Source organism: Grus americana, chromosome 10 (genome assembly GCF_028858705.1).
Source record: "Grus americana isolate bGruAme1 chromosome 10, bGruAme1.mat, whole genome shotgun sequence".
Lineage (NCBI taxonomy): Eukaryota > Metazoa > Chordata > Aves > Gruiformes > Gruidae > Grus > Grus americana.
Window position 1 is genome coordinate 4893645 of NC_072861.1, and position 15639 is coordinate 4909283.

Here is a 15639-nt window from a genome sequence, read left to right on the forward strand (position 1 = left end):
ATAGAGCATGAGGACATGATCCTTATGAATGCTGAGAAACATCAGCATCTGGACATGATATGCTACAAAGTCACTGTGAATGTCTTTTATACATTAGAAACAGATCAGGCATTCCATGACTAATCAAGTGTATCAACAGAAACTCTTTTAGAACAACATACACATCATCATTATGGTGAGGCTCAGCTGAGTAGGTATGCTAATATCTTGTTTACATATATTTCCAGCTAAGAAAATGTTTTCTTTATACTGTTATCCATACAGAAGCTGCTGGGGTCAGGTAGAGTGTCCTTTAATCAATGAAAAGGCTGTACTGTACCTACAAGTCTGGTAGAGAGCGGAGATCAAATGTGAAGAATTGAAGGCAGATCTGAAGACTCAGCAGAAGCTGTAGTTTCAGAAGTTTCCTGTGCCATGACTGACTTTACTGCTGTGTTGTAGAGGCTTGCAAAGTGCTGACTGCGAATTCCAAGCTGAGGATGCTGTGCAATCCAGTCATTTCCTGAGAAAGTAGCAGAGAGGAATATTTGCCAGTGTAGCTATCAGAATGTCTGCCATAATTATTTTTCGTTTCCTAGTTTGTGATGTTTTGGGAAGCTGAGGAAATGAGCGCAAAGACCTGAGTGCTAGGTACTGAAAAGGGCAAGAAGATGAGTAAAAAGAGAGATGAAGTGGAAAGCACAAAGCTTGTTATAGATTAGGTAAAGACAAAATAGAGAGGGAGGGATCACTGACAATACTGATAATCTCAAAGGACCAGGCTACCAAGTATTGGAAGACTGATCATCCAGTTGCTCAGTTTAAACACATATACTTTGATCTGTGTCTGTGACGTGGTGAACGCGGGTTATCAAGATGTAGCCTTGATGTTCAAGCCAGCGTTGTGTATATTTAAGGCAGATTTTTTTCCATCCTTGGCTTCAAGGGAAATGGTTCCTTCCCTCTTCTTTCAGGTCCCGGAGATTAGCTGGGTCACAGGATTCAGCTCTGAAGTCCTCAGGCTTAAGAGCTCCTGACATGACATGACCTAAAGAAGGGTTTCCTTCCACCTTTTAGCTGAAACACTGGTTTAGAGCCTCTTGAGTGTTAACTCAGCAACATGTTTTTTAACCTTTGAAGCTACATTGCAAAATGAGGTTGTAAATGGAAAAAGTTGCAGAGCTGAGAAGAGAATGTGTAGTTTCTCTGATTTGGTTTCTGTTTCAGCCAGAGTTAACAACTGCAGGAAAAGAAAGCGATAAGGTCATGAGACCACTTTTATCCAAACCAATCCGTATGGAAGAGTTGATACGTCTCCCTTATTCTGGTTTACTGTTCCTTTTGCCTGTAAAGTTATTCTATTTTTTGAGAACATTCTTAGTCATATTTTTGCTGTATGCAGTGCTGACAGCATAGGCTGACATATTTGTTAATACTGAACTTCCTGATCTGAGCCACTTACTGTCATTTTTTTAAACACTGTGTAAATGTTGTATTCTAAAGGAAGATGGTGATTTGACTTTTGGAATGGGACCCATTGAATTTTAATGCCACAAGAGGTACAGCAAGGTCTGACTGGGGACTGAAACTAAACCAGTGCTCTCTGATAGTACCCAATGCTAGCATGTGACAAAATGTGTGACGTGGGACAAGAGTGCAATTCTTGTAGCTGATCTCTCGCCACATAAAGCTCAGTTCCTATTCACTGAGTTCCTATTCACTGTTGTCATACCATAACAGTCTTGAACACATTACCTATTCATTTAATGAAACAGTGCTTCCTTTTATCTTTTTATCTCCGGCTTGTTTCATGGCCTCCCATTTTCCTCTCTTCTGTCTCTTCAGCTGTAATGGTCCTCTTAAGTGATAACCATGGGCTGTGGTGCAGCCAAACTGAAGACAGGGCTGTGCAGTCTTACCATGTAATAGAATACAGAACATGCAAAACGCAGGAAGTGTCTTAATAGTGGATCAACAACCCTATATGCCAGTGGTAAACTTATGCCGGAACTATCATCTTAATACTGTAAAAAGATATGAAAGCATATTTTTATCTAAATAAAATTGTCCCTTTTGAAACCTTCAGCAGATCCATGGAAGAAATACCAATACATCAATGTCCAGAAACAATCAGAATTTCATTTGGTTTTGCATATCTCCACTTTTTGTGCCCAATTGAATGCATTCCAGACTTTAAAATTGAGGAAGCATAAGTGCCTATTGATTTATACTTTCAACTGCTCTGCAGCTGTGAAAAGTGAACACGTAGGAACTGAAGCAATAGCCGTTTGTGAAAATGATTGCCAATGAGCAACTGGGGATGCGGGGTAACTGCAGTTTTCAGACACTTCGCTGTGAAGCTATGGGCAATCAACATTTCTGAGTATCTGATCCTAGAATACCATTCTGGCACCTGGTATGTGATCTCACTAGCCTCCAGATGTTTTTTCTTTGTAGCGAAGGATTTCTTATTCTGTTCTTTGCCTTTTCCCCAACCAAAAGCCACTTCCTCACATCCTAAGAGTAGGAAATTTAGGATGCAAGGCAGTTAGGTTTTATCCCTGGCTCTGCCATTGCTTGAGCAGGTGATCTCTGCTAAGCCATAGATCATTTTGTTCTCTTTGCTCTGTTACATGGGACCAGTGCTTACCTGACTTCTGACAAACACTGAGAACTCATTATAATATGAACTATCCAAGTGTAAAATCTCATCATCATTAAAATGAGGTATAAAATTACCAAGGAATATCTTCTTTACCCCGGTTGTGGAAAACCTTTGAAGGCCAGATTCCTCTAACAATGTACACTGTTTTTGAAGCACTTTTTCCACACAGCTCAATATGTTGGAGGTTTTTAAGCTGTCATACTATCATGCATACTTAATATGTAAGCAGGCAGTAATTTTGGCACCATGATCCAGGCTTTGAGCTGGTGTGAGCTAAAGATCATCCACTGTAGGTTGACTGATTTTCCTTATCACTTGTTTCTCAAACCTTTACTTAATGACCCTGTGTAGGTTTAATCTTCTACAGACAGCCTTTGCAAGCTTTCTACTGCTGTCAAGCAAATGAAGATGCAGTAAAGTCTGTTGCTTGATTTGCACTGCTGTGGTTGAGGAATTTTTTTAAGACTAGAAGAAAACATCGCTAATCGTTGACCAGGGAAGAAGATACATACCTTTTGGCTGTTATCCTAGAAGCTGGAGTAAACTGTAAATGATAATGACAGTTGCTAGTTCAAAAAATTTGATCCCAGTAGGTTTATTTCACTCAAAATTGCAATCATTAAGAAGCTGCTTGTAGTTTAATGGAAGTATTAGCACTCTGAGCTGGCACTAGCTGAGTGTTCTGTTCTACAAGACTGGTTACGTTTTCCACAGGAAATTGTTTTATAAATCATCCTGGAAGCTTAAGCTTATTTGAATGCCTGAGGGTGAAACATACTATAACAATCTGAAATGGAGTTTGAGAAGAATATGGCATTAGTAACTCCTGGGAGCTGCCAGAACTAGACAGAGAAACAACAGATTAAACAAAAAGATGTCATTGGACGTGCAGTATTTCTGAAACCTTTGTGGGCCTTTACCCATATAACAGTTGATGTCCTGACTCCAGCCCTACCTAAAGCTGAAGTAACATTTCTTATAGGAAATGTGCATCTCATAAGACCTGTCCCAAAATGCAGATTATCTTGTTCTTAAGGACTGAAATTAGAGCTGCAAATGGGTGAGAGCTGCTGCTTAGTAAAAACCTTAATCTCCAAAGGCCAAAATGGCACTCTGATAGAAATACAAAAAACTTCCAAGAAAAAGATTTCCAGTGAAGTGGATTTGGTTGGACTTTTTTAAGGAATCATGCCGAAAATGTTTTCACATACAATGCTGTGGATTTTTTAATTCATAGATGTTGCCTATGTGGGACTTAAATTTTCAGAGTTTGTATTACTATGGGGCTTTAGACATTTCTTGAGTTGTAAACAAGATGTTTATAATTCTTTTTTTCTAAAACCGAAGTGCCAATAAGTTCTCTGCATGACTGTGCGCTTTCTTTCACAATACTTAGGCTAGTATGCCAAATTGCTATACATCATATCTTTCAGTGTCACTCAGACTGAATAAATTCCTAGGTACGAAGCTCCTAAGGACCACTGTGAACATAACATTTTATCTCCTCCAAACACATACCACAGAGCTTCCCTCAAATAGCTGTGATTAAGTTAGAGCATTCTTTTTGTAAAACAAAACCCCAAACCTGTACATCCAGAACTCTTCAGCCTCTCAAATACTCCAAGCCTTTTAAGTTTCCTTTCTTTGTAGGCACCAAAATTATAGTGTTTATATACAAAAATACATAATAATCCCTTCTGCTTTCAGTCAAGAAACAAACAAACATATGGTTTTGTTGTGGCTTAACCCAGCAGGCAACTAAAACAACCACACAGGAACCCAAATGCTGTGCCATAGCGAAAGCGCAATTGGGAAACTTTTAGCTCTGCTGCGTATCCAATAAATAGGTCAACTTATACTTGATTTCATCCAGTGCTGAGCTTGGCCCCCCCTAACATTTTCAGAAGATGGACATTTCTCCCAGAATGTTTAAATCTTCCTGAGAGTGTGAGAGAAGAGATTCAGATTCATTACACAGCACCTTCCTTTTTGTACTTTAAGGAAAATGTTGTGCATAATGACAAATGTGTTTATATCTCTTAATCTTTTTCTTTCCTTTGCAGTACTTTCCACATAAGAATCTGAAGACGTTTCTGTGAGCCAGTGTTATCAGAAATGACTTGCCCGTCCAGCCTTTCTGAATCTCAGGCACTTTGGGGGCTTTTGTCCTCTTAATTATGGCTTCTTAGAACTCAGCAGAAAGTACTGAAATAATTCTGGTCCACAAAGACAGAAGCATCGTGTGATCTACAGGATATTTGCAACAGTCACATTTTTATCTTCACTGCTGGCCAAGCACTCTGGCAAAGATGGTTGGTTGTTGGGTTGTGGTTTTGGTTTGGTTTTTTTTCTTTTTTTAAACAGGCAGAATCAGAATATTATTAAAGGTATTTCCACATAGTTTTTATATTTATGAATATTTAATACTGCTCTTTAAAGCGCAAAAAAACCAAAAAAAGATTGACAGAAAGATTAGCTTTGGTGACTTTTGGAAGAGTCTTGGAAAGAAAGCCCAGGCCTTAAATAATGAGATGCCTCTATCACTGTGTTGTACGGCTGGGGATCTTGCGTGGAAATTAGGTGAAAGAACTGCAGTCAAGATCGAGCTCCCAGTGTTGAAGACAACCACATCCCAGGTTTGCCTTTCAGTCACTGAAACGGCCGTTGCTGGGTTTGGTGCTTACCTTCAACCAATATTTTATGGATTGTCATGTCCTTATGAAACTTGAAATATTTGTCTTTTGTATATGATAACTGCATACATGATTAATTTCTTCCCAAGATAAACGTTAAAACTGTGTCCTTATTCTCAAAGGAGGTCTTGCATTTTAGTCATTCTGTGGGCTGATAATGTTGAATGGAAGAATATGATCGTCTGTAAGTAATGAAGAAGTTAAAGCACAGAACTACTACTAAGGACATGAAAAGACATTTTCTTTCTAAACCAGCTATGCAATCTTTCCCATAAAATGCATGAATACAGTTCTGTATTTCTCTTCCCTCTCCAGCTGGAAATCAGCTAGATCCTTTTTCTCTCTTTTCTCCTTTTTCTCCTTTTTCTCCTTTTTCTCCTTTTTCTCCTTTTTCTCCTTTTTCTCCTTTTTCTCCTTTTTCTCCTTTTTCTCCTTTTTCTCCTTTTTCTCCTTTTTCTCCTTTTTCTCCTTTTTCTCCTTTTTCTCCTTTTTCTCCTTTTTCTCCTTTTTCTCCTTTTTCTCCTTTTTCTCCTTTTTCTCCTTTTTCTCCTTTTTCTCCTTTTTCTCCTTTTTCTCCTTTTTCTCCTTTTTCTCCTTTTTCTCCTTTTTCTCCTTTTTCTCCTTTTTCTCCTTTTTCTCCTTTTTCTCCTTTTTCTCCTTTTTCTCCTTTTTCTCCTTTTTCTCCTTTTTCTCCTTTTTCTCCTTTTTCTCCTTTTTCTCCTTTTTCTCCTTTTTCTCCTTTTTCTCCTTTTTCTCCTTTTTCTCCTTTTTCTCCTTTTTCTCCTTTTTCTCCTTTTTCTCCTTTTTCTCCTTTTTCTCCTTTTTCTCCTTTTTCTCCTTTTTCTCCTTTTTCTCCTTTTTCTCCTTTTTCTCCTTTTTCTCCTTTTTCTCCTTTTTCTCCTTTTTCTCCTTTTTCTCCTTTTTCTCCTTTTTCTCCTTTTTCTCCTTTTTCTCCTTTTTCTCCTTTTTCTCCTTTTTCTCCTTTTTCTCCTTTTTCTCCTTTTTCTCCTTTTTCTCCTTTTTCTCCTTTTTCTCCTTTTTCTCCTTTTTCTCCTTTTTCTCCTTTTTCTCCTTTTTCTCCTTTTTCTCCTTTTTCTCCTTTTTCTCTTTTCTCAATTCCAGTATTGTTTAGGTACTGGGGCCTGAAGACAATCATATGTGTATTACTGTTCTAACAGTCAATAGAAGGGCTCTGTCACTTACATGGCTTCTGTATCAAAGTCATCACAATTAAAACTTTTGACGCATTCTGTTGTGCTTTGAGAATTTTTGGGATAAGCACATACTAATTTCCTTTCCGGTCATTATTCCAATTACTGTAAAGTTAAATCTTTCAAAGGATGAAATGTGTTATTCTTATGGAAAAGTTGTTAAAGTAGAGAAATGAATCTTTTTACCACTTCTGTAGGGATGCTGATGCTTGTCTACCTCGGAGCCTCTTACATATGGTGACCTTGCAAAGTAGCTTGCTGTTCAAATTTACACAGCATGCATCAAGAAGAAATATTTATCTAGCAGTATGGTTGTACATTAAAAGCATCGCTGCAAATTTTGGATATTCAAGGTATGCAGGACAGACTTGCCTAAGATAGCATAATGAAAATGAAACTTGCGTGTTAGTAATAACATTTATTTAAAAATATTGTTAGAATGATCATATTCGGTGATGTTTATAGCATTTTAATACTTCCTCCTACTGGTTTCTGTTTAGACAAAGGAATTAGAACCTGAATTCCCTTTGACTTACCCAAGTTAAAATTAGCATAAATCAATCCTGATATTCAGTTCTGATTGAGGCTTGAATCTCTTCTTACTCTATCTTTTTCATTTTGAGCAGATCGTTAGATGTATTGGTTGATTCAAACAATTCAAAAGATGTTGGCATTAAGAGAGATTATGTTGACGTTACTTCCTATTCATTGAAATGTCAGCCTGATAGTTTGTCTTTCAAGACACACATTTAACCTTGAAATCTTTGAGAGATGTGTTTTTTCTGTCATGATTAGTATGTATTGTAAAGTAACAGATTGCAAGATTCTGGAGCAGATTATTCAGACAAAAAAGATCTGGTGCTGATGACATAGGTCAGTTCCCTTTGACATCAGTGTTCTTTTTCTATGTTTTAAAATTTCTATTAGCTAAAATTCTTTCCTTCCTGACACTGTGTGTCGTTCCACAATTAGATCGCCCACACACACACACTTAAATGAAGACCTTAGTTGCCTTGAAATGTGCTCAGTGTGGTGTTTCCTTGTGTCCTCCCTGACCTGAATGCCACAAAGCAGTTGAGGAGACACTTGGGCTTGCAGTCTGATGTTTAACCCTGGAGTCATCCATTTGAGCTGAGAAACAAGGAGAAAAAGAAATCAGGAGCGCCTTGTGAAGGAGTACTCCTGTCCACAGTTAAAGGAGCATTCTAGCAGAACACTGCAGATACAAATGTACACAGTTGTCCTAACTCCCTTTATTTCTTTGACTTATGTTAATCTCCTGTAACAAACACCCGAGCAACATAGAATGTTCCTGGAGTTTGAGAGAGATACCTACTCTTAAATCCTTCTGGAGCAAAATAATCCTACCTAGTAGTAGGTAAGTTGTTATACCACCTGATGGCAAAGGTAAGGGGTAGATTTCTAAAGAAGCTTTGTATTTGCAGTTTCTTATTTGTCTCTAGTTGGTTGTCTTACCACTGAAACTTTTGTTATGGCAAGAGTGTTGAGTGAAGAGGAGTGCAGCATGATGCAGTGCAAATTTAAGTAACGTTATGAAGTAAAAAACCAGCTGTGTTTCTGCAATAGCATTATTGGCAGAATCTTACAAATTCACTAGCAAGTGTTTCTTATACCAGGCTTACTTATTCAGAAGGAACTATCAGACAATTTAGAAATATGCTGAAAGAGTAGAAGAGCTTTAGATTAAAAACAATTTTGGATTTGGCCTTAAAAGCAAGAGGATATACATTTCATATTGCAAAAAAGGTCTTCAATGTGAATGGACATACCTCTATTTGCCTTCAAAAAATGGACAAAGAAAAGGGAAAGTCGTTATCTAAAGCCTCTATTGAAAAAGCTAAGAGTGTACGTGTGTGTTATCTTTAGTTTATATACACTCAAAGCATCTTGGGGACAAAAAGGAGCTAGTGGAAGTGAATAAAACAGCGTCAAAAAGCAAGTAATAACCAGGTTATTGACACACTTTAGATTATCATTGTGTTAAGGGAATACCACAAGCCGAGATTTGTAACAGCCTGCAGGGCAAAATCCAATCTTCATTACTTCCACATTAATCTTCAGTAACTCTGCTGACTCCAGTGGCATTAACTCCTTTGTCTGCAGTTGGATCTGTGTTGAGGAAAGCAGTTGGGTTTTTGCTGCGGTTCTTTGTGCTCTCTCACGCTCTTTTAATGTAATCTTAAAATGCTGACTGTTCTTTTGCTAGTCGATAACCGCATGCTCCTCTTTGTCAACAGATTCAGTGTTGGAATCTCTTGCAATTTCTCGCAATCGCATAGCAACAGCCTCCTTTCCATTTTCCCTTAAGGCTAATTTTTCTCTCCCTTCTGCGCGTTGGGGCCCTTCTGACGCACCATCACAAGGTGGCGCCATAACATCACCTCAGGTCGTGACTTCATGAAACTCTTTACATTTCCCTGAAATAGAGGCTACTATATACAATCCGTGATGCAAACAAAAAGATGAAAACTGTGGTTAATTATTGATTTTAAAACTGCAGATAATTACACAGGAAGTTTCACATTTGATCATATTAATGAAGTTAAATCTTACAAGAGGCAAACCTAAATACTTTTGAAACAGGCAGGTGAAAACTTAATGATTTTATAGAATAATTTCTATATGTGAGAATTTTTTTCTTGATGCACACACTAGTTGGATTGTGACCCAGTATAATGACAATGCTCTTTTACAGAGTATTGTCAACTCTGTCTCAATTGCAGATATTCTAATTTTCTATACAATTGCACATTTCCTTTTGTGTGATGTTGGTCTCAGTAATATCTGATATTGATGAGTACAATGAGTTAATTTTTTCCCCTTTCATGAGTTAATATGCTTTTAATTCCATCTGTTTGGTTTTGCTGTCTTTACGTATCATTGGATATTCATTTTTTTCATTATGCAATAGTAGTGCCTTATGGTTTTTTGTTCGTAAAAATCATTATTTCATAACGTGGTAAATGTACTGTTCTGAGTAGAAGTGGGTCTTTGAATTAAAGTCCAACTGAGGCAACCATACATATGACACTATCTCTCTTCTTACAGAGATGGAATCTGTTCCAGTCTTTGGGGTTTTTTTTATGAAACCAGATTATTAATAAAAATGCTTTTTGTTAAAAATCCTCGAAAACTGAAATGTACATTAAAAACTAAACAAATAATGATTTTGTTGCAGAAACTATAAAAACTCCTTTTCTAGACACCTGAATAGATTCAGATTATGTTCTGAAATAAGAGTATAAAGTAAGCTAGAGACAGAGTTTTTTGTAACAATACATTTGTGGAATGGGAAATATTACACTTGTCAGCTCAGGATCCATCATAAACCACTTTGGGCTGAAATAACAGCAGGATTAAAATGAGCTTATAATGTTTTTGCCCAATACACCTCAGCTGGGACAGGCAGTGGAATGAAATTTGATGAGGAAAGCATTAAAGATAATACAATTATAATTGTGTCATTAGAAAGATGTGTGTCTGAGAGAGAAGTGAAGGACATAGTGAACAGATGTTCTGCTTTTTTCTCTGTATCATTTTGCAGTTGTAGGTGTCTTGTAGAGATGTTAATGACACCGAGTGACTATCACATTCTCCTCTTTGGTAAGGAAAAGGCTGCTCCTGCTAGAATTAAAAGAGCATCAGCATTACAGATGAAAGTGCCTTTATTTAAATGGCAGTTCTGCCATTCTTGTCTGTAAAAGACCTTTTACAATCTGAACTCCAAATGAAATTCCCTTCTGCCTTTTTCTTTTGACTCTCTCATTTGCAAGACCAACGACAAGCCGAGTGCGTCAGCCTTGTGTGCTTTGCTGTTGCAGTGTAGATTACTCATTCTCTCTGTTCTTTCTCAGTTCAGATTTGCTCAGATCCAAGTAGTTTTAAACATAAATCCATGTCTCTTGTTATACCTATTCTGCACGTGCATGATTAATCTGGCATGCATGCTGTTGAGTGCATGTTCACAAGCCCCGCAGTACAAACTCTGATTTGTACGCTCTTCTCCAGTTCCGTGCACGTATAGGTTGAGACTGTATGTGCCTGAAAATGTAGGCCAAAGTGGTTTAACTCTGCTAATGAGGGCTATGGGCACCAGGCCAGCCTCCTCCTTTTTTACTGTAACTTCTCTCAAGTGAAATCAGTGAATGTGGCAGCCTGCCAGGAGCAAGGCAGCTCATTGCTGTGGGCTTAGTCACAGCTTGGGCAATTCAACAGGGATAAAGCTCGCTATCTGTTCCGTATGCTAACAAGCTGTATGAAGTGGCAACTGACTGTTGAAAGGGCCGTAATTGAAGGCTTCAATCTGGTCCCACATGTAAAGCTCTGTGAGGAAGCAGGTATGAGGTGTCTCTGTTTACTTGATGGAAATGATTCTCGGTTAGGTCTGAGAATGTTTTCATCTGTCCAGTTCCTGCTGTGGAAGTCAGATACAGCTTTCTAATAGGCCTTTCATCCCCAGTGGTTATGGGCTACTCCTCACATCACCCTGGAGGCAGTACTGAGAGTGAACTCATGATGATCGTTAGCAATCTTTTTTTTTCTTTTTTTTTTTTTTTAGCAATCTAATATTCATGGTTACTTCAATGGCACTTAAGAATAAATTTTTATTCACCAGATTTTTCTCCCCCCCCCCCCGCCCCCCCAAAAGGAAATTATCTTCTATGTAGGAATCTGATCAACTTTGTCATTATGGCCTAGTAGATCCTGAGAGGAAAAAGAATATTGTGATTTTAACCAAAATGGTCTTTTTGGTTTCAGAAAATGGTCATGCAGCTTTTTTTGTGCAGATATAAAAATCCGCATACAAAAAACATCATATATTCAGAGTGAATTCCCTCTGGGAGTAATTGGAAACTGAAAGACAGGATTTGTTCTGCCTAAACAAATAGGTTAATTATTGTCTATATTTGCAAAAGTAAATTAAATTCCAGGAAATTCAGTGAGGCTTTTCAGAAATTTAAAAGTTTTCATCTCTTTTATGGTGATTTTAGTGACTATTGTTCTTCTAATGACATAACCAAATATGATAAGAAAAGATAGATCAATTCCCTATTGTGATTTCACATGTCCTACTGGCACTAGAATTTACAGTTTCACACAAATACACACTCTTAATACACATCTTTAAACTTGGGCTTTCTGCAGAATTTGCTGGCAAATTTTCCTGATGGAATTACTTAATCCCATGTTACTCATTCTCAATATTTTTCCATTTCCACTTATCTCCTGTAGCTGAAAAAGCAGAGAGAATAATTGGCATCCAGAGAAGTTTGTGTATTTTGAGGTCTTTTCCTTCCAGGAAATTCACAAAATTAAATACTGGGTTATTAATGCAGTAAGTCCAGCCTGCTTTGCTCAGAGGAGTTTCTTTTTCTCACTGTGATAATTTCTGTAGTAGCCAGATATTCTTGAGGGCCTGATCTCAACAACAGGAAGACTCCTACTCGCTTCAGTAGGCAGGCTTCAGATACGGCCCTTAAGTAATATTTTGCTTTGTTCAAATGTGGAACACATAAACAACAAATCAAAGACTGCAAATAATAAATTATTCTGTTTCTGAAGAAATACTAATAAGCAGGCACTGTCAGAAATGGAATACAGATTTACTGCAAGTATTTTTGTCTCATTCCTTATAAGACAATATGTAAAATGAAAGAAAATATTCTAGCTTCATATGACAGATAAGGAGAATGTTTGCTAATAGTGGCCAGGAGAACTAATGTAAACCTATGTAACAAACTGTGTAATCAGCAAACACTCTCCAAGTTGGTGAAATTTTTAATGGATTTGGAAATCTGTTAAAGTTCCCAGGTCAGGCCAGACCTGGGTAATGCCAAAGCTGAATATTCTGTCACTCAGATTCCACCCCTGCAGGCAGGGATTTGCAGGTTCAGCTGAAATGGTACTCAGCAATTTCTAATCAAGCTACCTTTGACACAAGGCACCTTGGTGGGGAAGAAAAAAAGTCAAAGCAAATCTTGTGAGCAGCAAGCCTTTAGGTGTAAAATAGAAAGTGGGAAGGGAAGAATTTCTGAGCAGCTTGTGAAACTAAGCTTCACTCTTGCAGTGTTCTGCAGGACCACCATACTGGGTATTTCAAATTTAATGTATCTTATTTGTGACCAGTTCAGCCTTAATTGTGTTACATTCTGGAGGAGAAATTATCTTTTGTTATGAAATTTGCCTGATTTTTCTGTGTAACTGTGAATTCAAGCATATTATTTTAACAGTGAAAGTGAATTTTTGAATCATTGTCTTTCTCAAAACCTCTGGACTGCAGACCACAGCTCTTCCTTCCGACCTGCATTCATATACTCAGCAAATACACAGGCAGAAATCATGGAGCACAGGGAGAGGAACCTTTTCCATCATAGTGAACTGACACCAGCAGTGTGCCTGTCTGAGGCAAGTGAACAGCAGGCAGGAGGGGCACTTTGGGATAACAAAGAATGGGCTTGTTTGTGCCTCTTTGGTGAACAGCCTTTATCCACTCCCTGCATTGGAAATGAAGGGGATTAATTTTTCAATAAAGGTATAGGGGTTTATATATCCTCACCTTCCTCCCTAAGTGTGCAGTTAGCTAAATCATGCAAGGTTAAATTGCTGGTTTGAGGCAGACACCAGACCATCTAGTGCTTTGAACCGAGGATCGAATACCATACTACTTGTGCTAAACAGCACCGTTATCTCTAGTATGTCCCTTCGATTTCGGTGAGTTTATTAAAACATGAATAATTAATCTGAGGCTACTGAAAAATGCAAAAAAAAAAAAAATCTTCCTTAGCCGTTTCATCTGCGCCTTACATATTTTGTTTGAATGTTCTTGCTTTACTAATCTAAACAAAGGATATTTGAGGACTCATAAAGAACAGAGACATCTGAGTTTGCACTATATTGTTATTTCCTGTAAAACTGTACAGCGAACTCGGCTAACATTCCGTCTCATTTGCTTCCTTGAAATGAGTACATTTTGTACATGAAGAGGCTGCACTAAATACCACTGCCCTCGACATTATGAGTAAGCATTTGATAAAACAAATTCTGTAAATATTTTAAACAGTATCTTCATGATTTGACAAAAATCCTCCTGGGAAGAAACTTGAGGTTTGTTATATCCCTTTGAAAATGTCAGTGTATTATCTGAAGGTTCACTGGGGAATCTCTCTTGTGTATTATATGCTAGTCAGAGGACTAATGCAGTGCAATAGGTTTGGCTTCAGGTCTCTCAGGTTTGCAAAGAAGTTTGGGGCTTATCATGATCACACAGCTGTAGAAATGAAATCCACTGTATTGAGTGTATTGATAAGTATAGCTTTGTTAAAGAAGCATACCAATTAGTGACCTTTCTAATGGTATATTCTAACTTTTTCTTAATTTTTGCTTCTTTTCAGAAAAGAATTGGTAGAACACTTAGTATTTCTGTGTTCATCTGTTGTATTAACCTTGAGAATACTGGTGCGGAGAAAAAGTAGGGTGAGCAAGGAAAATTAAGCCTATTAATTATTTTTTATTATTATAAAAATTCTTGACTTAGTTAAAATGAAACCAAGAGGGTTATGAATCCTGTGATGAAACCCAGGAAGCTTAAGTGACCTGGGTTTTGAAACCTACAAAACCTCCTACCTTTCCCTATCCTGTTTACTTTAAGATATAAAGCAGGTGGAATTTTTGAACTGATAGCTAATCTACTGCTATTGAATCTAATGATTTACAAATAAATGTGATTTTTCATGGCCTTTGATTCTAATTAATCTCCTTTTTATGGCCCACTAAAAAAGGGGAAAATGAAGACATGTATGCAGAAGGAAAGAGAGTCAAGGACACTTCCCTGGTCATCTACTGATTTATTCTGCCCCCAAGTAGGACCTTCAATCACCTCTATGACTGCTGAGGCAGCCAATTTCTAAACTCTTTTTTGGCTTAGAAATACATTATAGGGACAGGAGGAAAAGACAATTGTGGTGATAATTTTTAATCAAGATTGATAGATGATTTTTTTTGTGAATGGGATTTGCTTTTTATCTAGTATGATCCTTTTTTTTAATATTTCTGCTAATTGTAGCACTGTGGTAGTGTTGCTGGCTGCATGTTTCTTTTTCTCTTGAATTCATGAAATAATTTAGATCCCTTTTTTTGTTTAGTTTAATGATTATTTTTTTTTCTGCTTGCAATAGAAGTGTGGTGTTTTGCTGTTGACTTTGATTTATCGTCGTCTGTGATATATGGCAGGGTTTTATGATTTGACTGTTTTGCATCTTTCGTCTATAAGCATAATAGGCTGATAAGAAGTTGTTTAAAAACAGAAAAAGTTGTAGTCAAGTGTTAATAACCACTGAGAATGGAATTTTGGCCTGATGATTATTTGAATGCACATGGTCAGTGAAAGCGATCTGAGCAGAATGGGAATAGGTAGAAGCACTTCTGGAATACTCCCACTACTTGGGGATCTGGAGAAGAGATGCCTCTTCATTGTATTTCTGTCTTCAATCCAGTTGAATTGCAAAAGTGCAGAGCATGATTAGATTTTTTTAATATAGCTTTTCCGAAGTTCATAAGAAGATATAAGATATTTTGGTCAAAATTTTGGATAGATTTTTACAGAAGATGAGCCCAAACTGCTATGTCACCAACCTTTTTTTAAGGTGTGTAAGATTGCAGAGGTCTTTATTATGAAGGGTTGTATTTTTTCCATTATTGAACAAGGAACAACATGTACAGTGTGCTGATTTTGGCTGAGATAGAGTTAATTTTCTTCACAGTAGCTAGTATGGGGCTGTGTTTTGGATTTGTGCTGAAAACAGTGTTGATAACACAGGGATGTTTGAGTTATTGCTGGGCAGTGCTTACATGGAGTCAAGGCCTTTTCTGCCTCTCACACCACCCCACCAGTGAGTAGGCTGGGGGTGCACAAGGAGTTTGGAGGGGACACAGCCGGGACAGCTGACCCCAACTGACCAAAGGGATATTCCATACCGTATGATGTCATGCTCAGCATATAAAGCTGGGGGAAGAAGAAGGAAGAGGGGGATGTCTTTATCTCAACCCATGAGTTTTCTCACTTTTACCCTTC

The 15639-nt window shown here is 37.6% G+C and overlaps 1 protein-coding gene across 4 annotated transcripts in view; it reads left to right on the forward strand.

Annotated features, from left to right (window-relative positions):
- The window catches only part of CIB2 (calcium and integrin binding family member 2), a 49721-nt gene extending 44016 nt beyond the window's left edge, over positions 1 to 5705 (forward strand). For all 4 annotated transcript variants that reach the window (XM_054836246.1, XM_054836248.1, XM_054836249.1 and 1 more), the window contains one exon: positions 4708 to 5705. In XM_054836246.1, coding sequence (XP_054692221.1) covers positions 4708 to 4729 — 22 coding nt within the window. In that variant the 3' untranslated portion in view covers positions 4730 to 5705. The remainder of the gene's footprint in view (positions 1 to 4707) is intronic.
- Positions 5706 to 15639: the final 9934 nt, after the last annotated feature.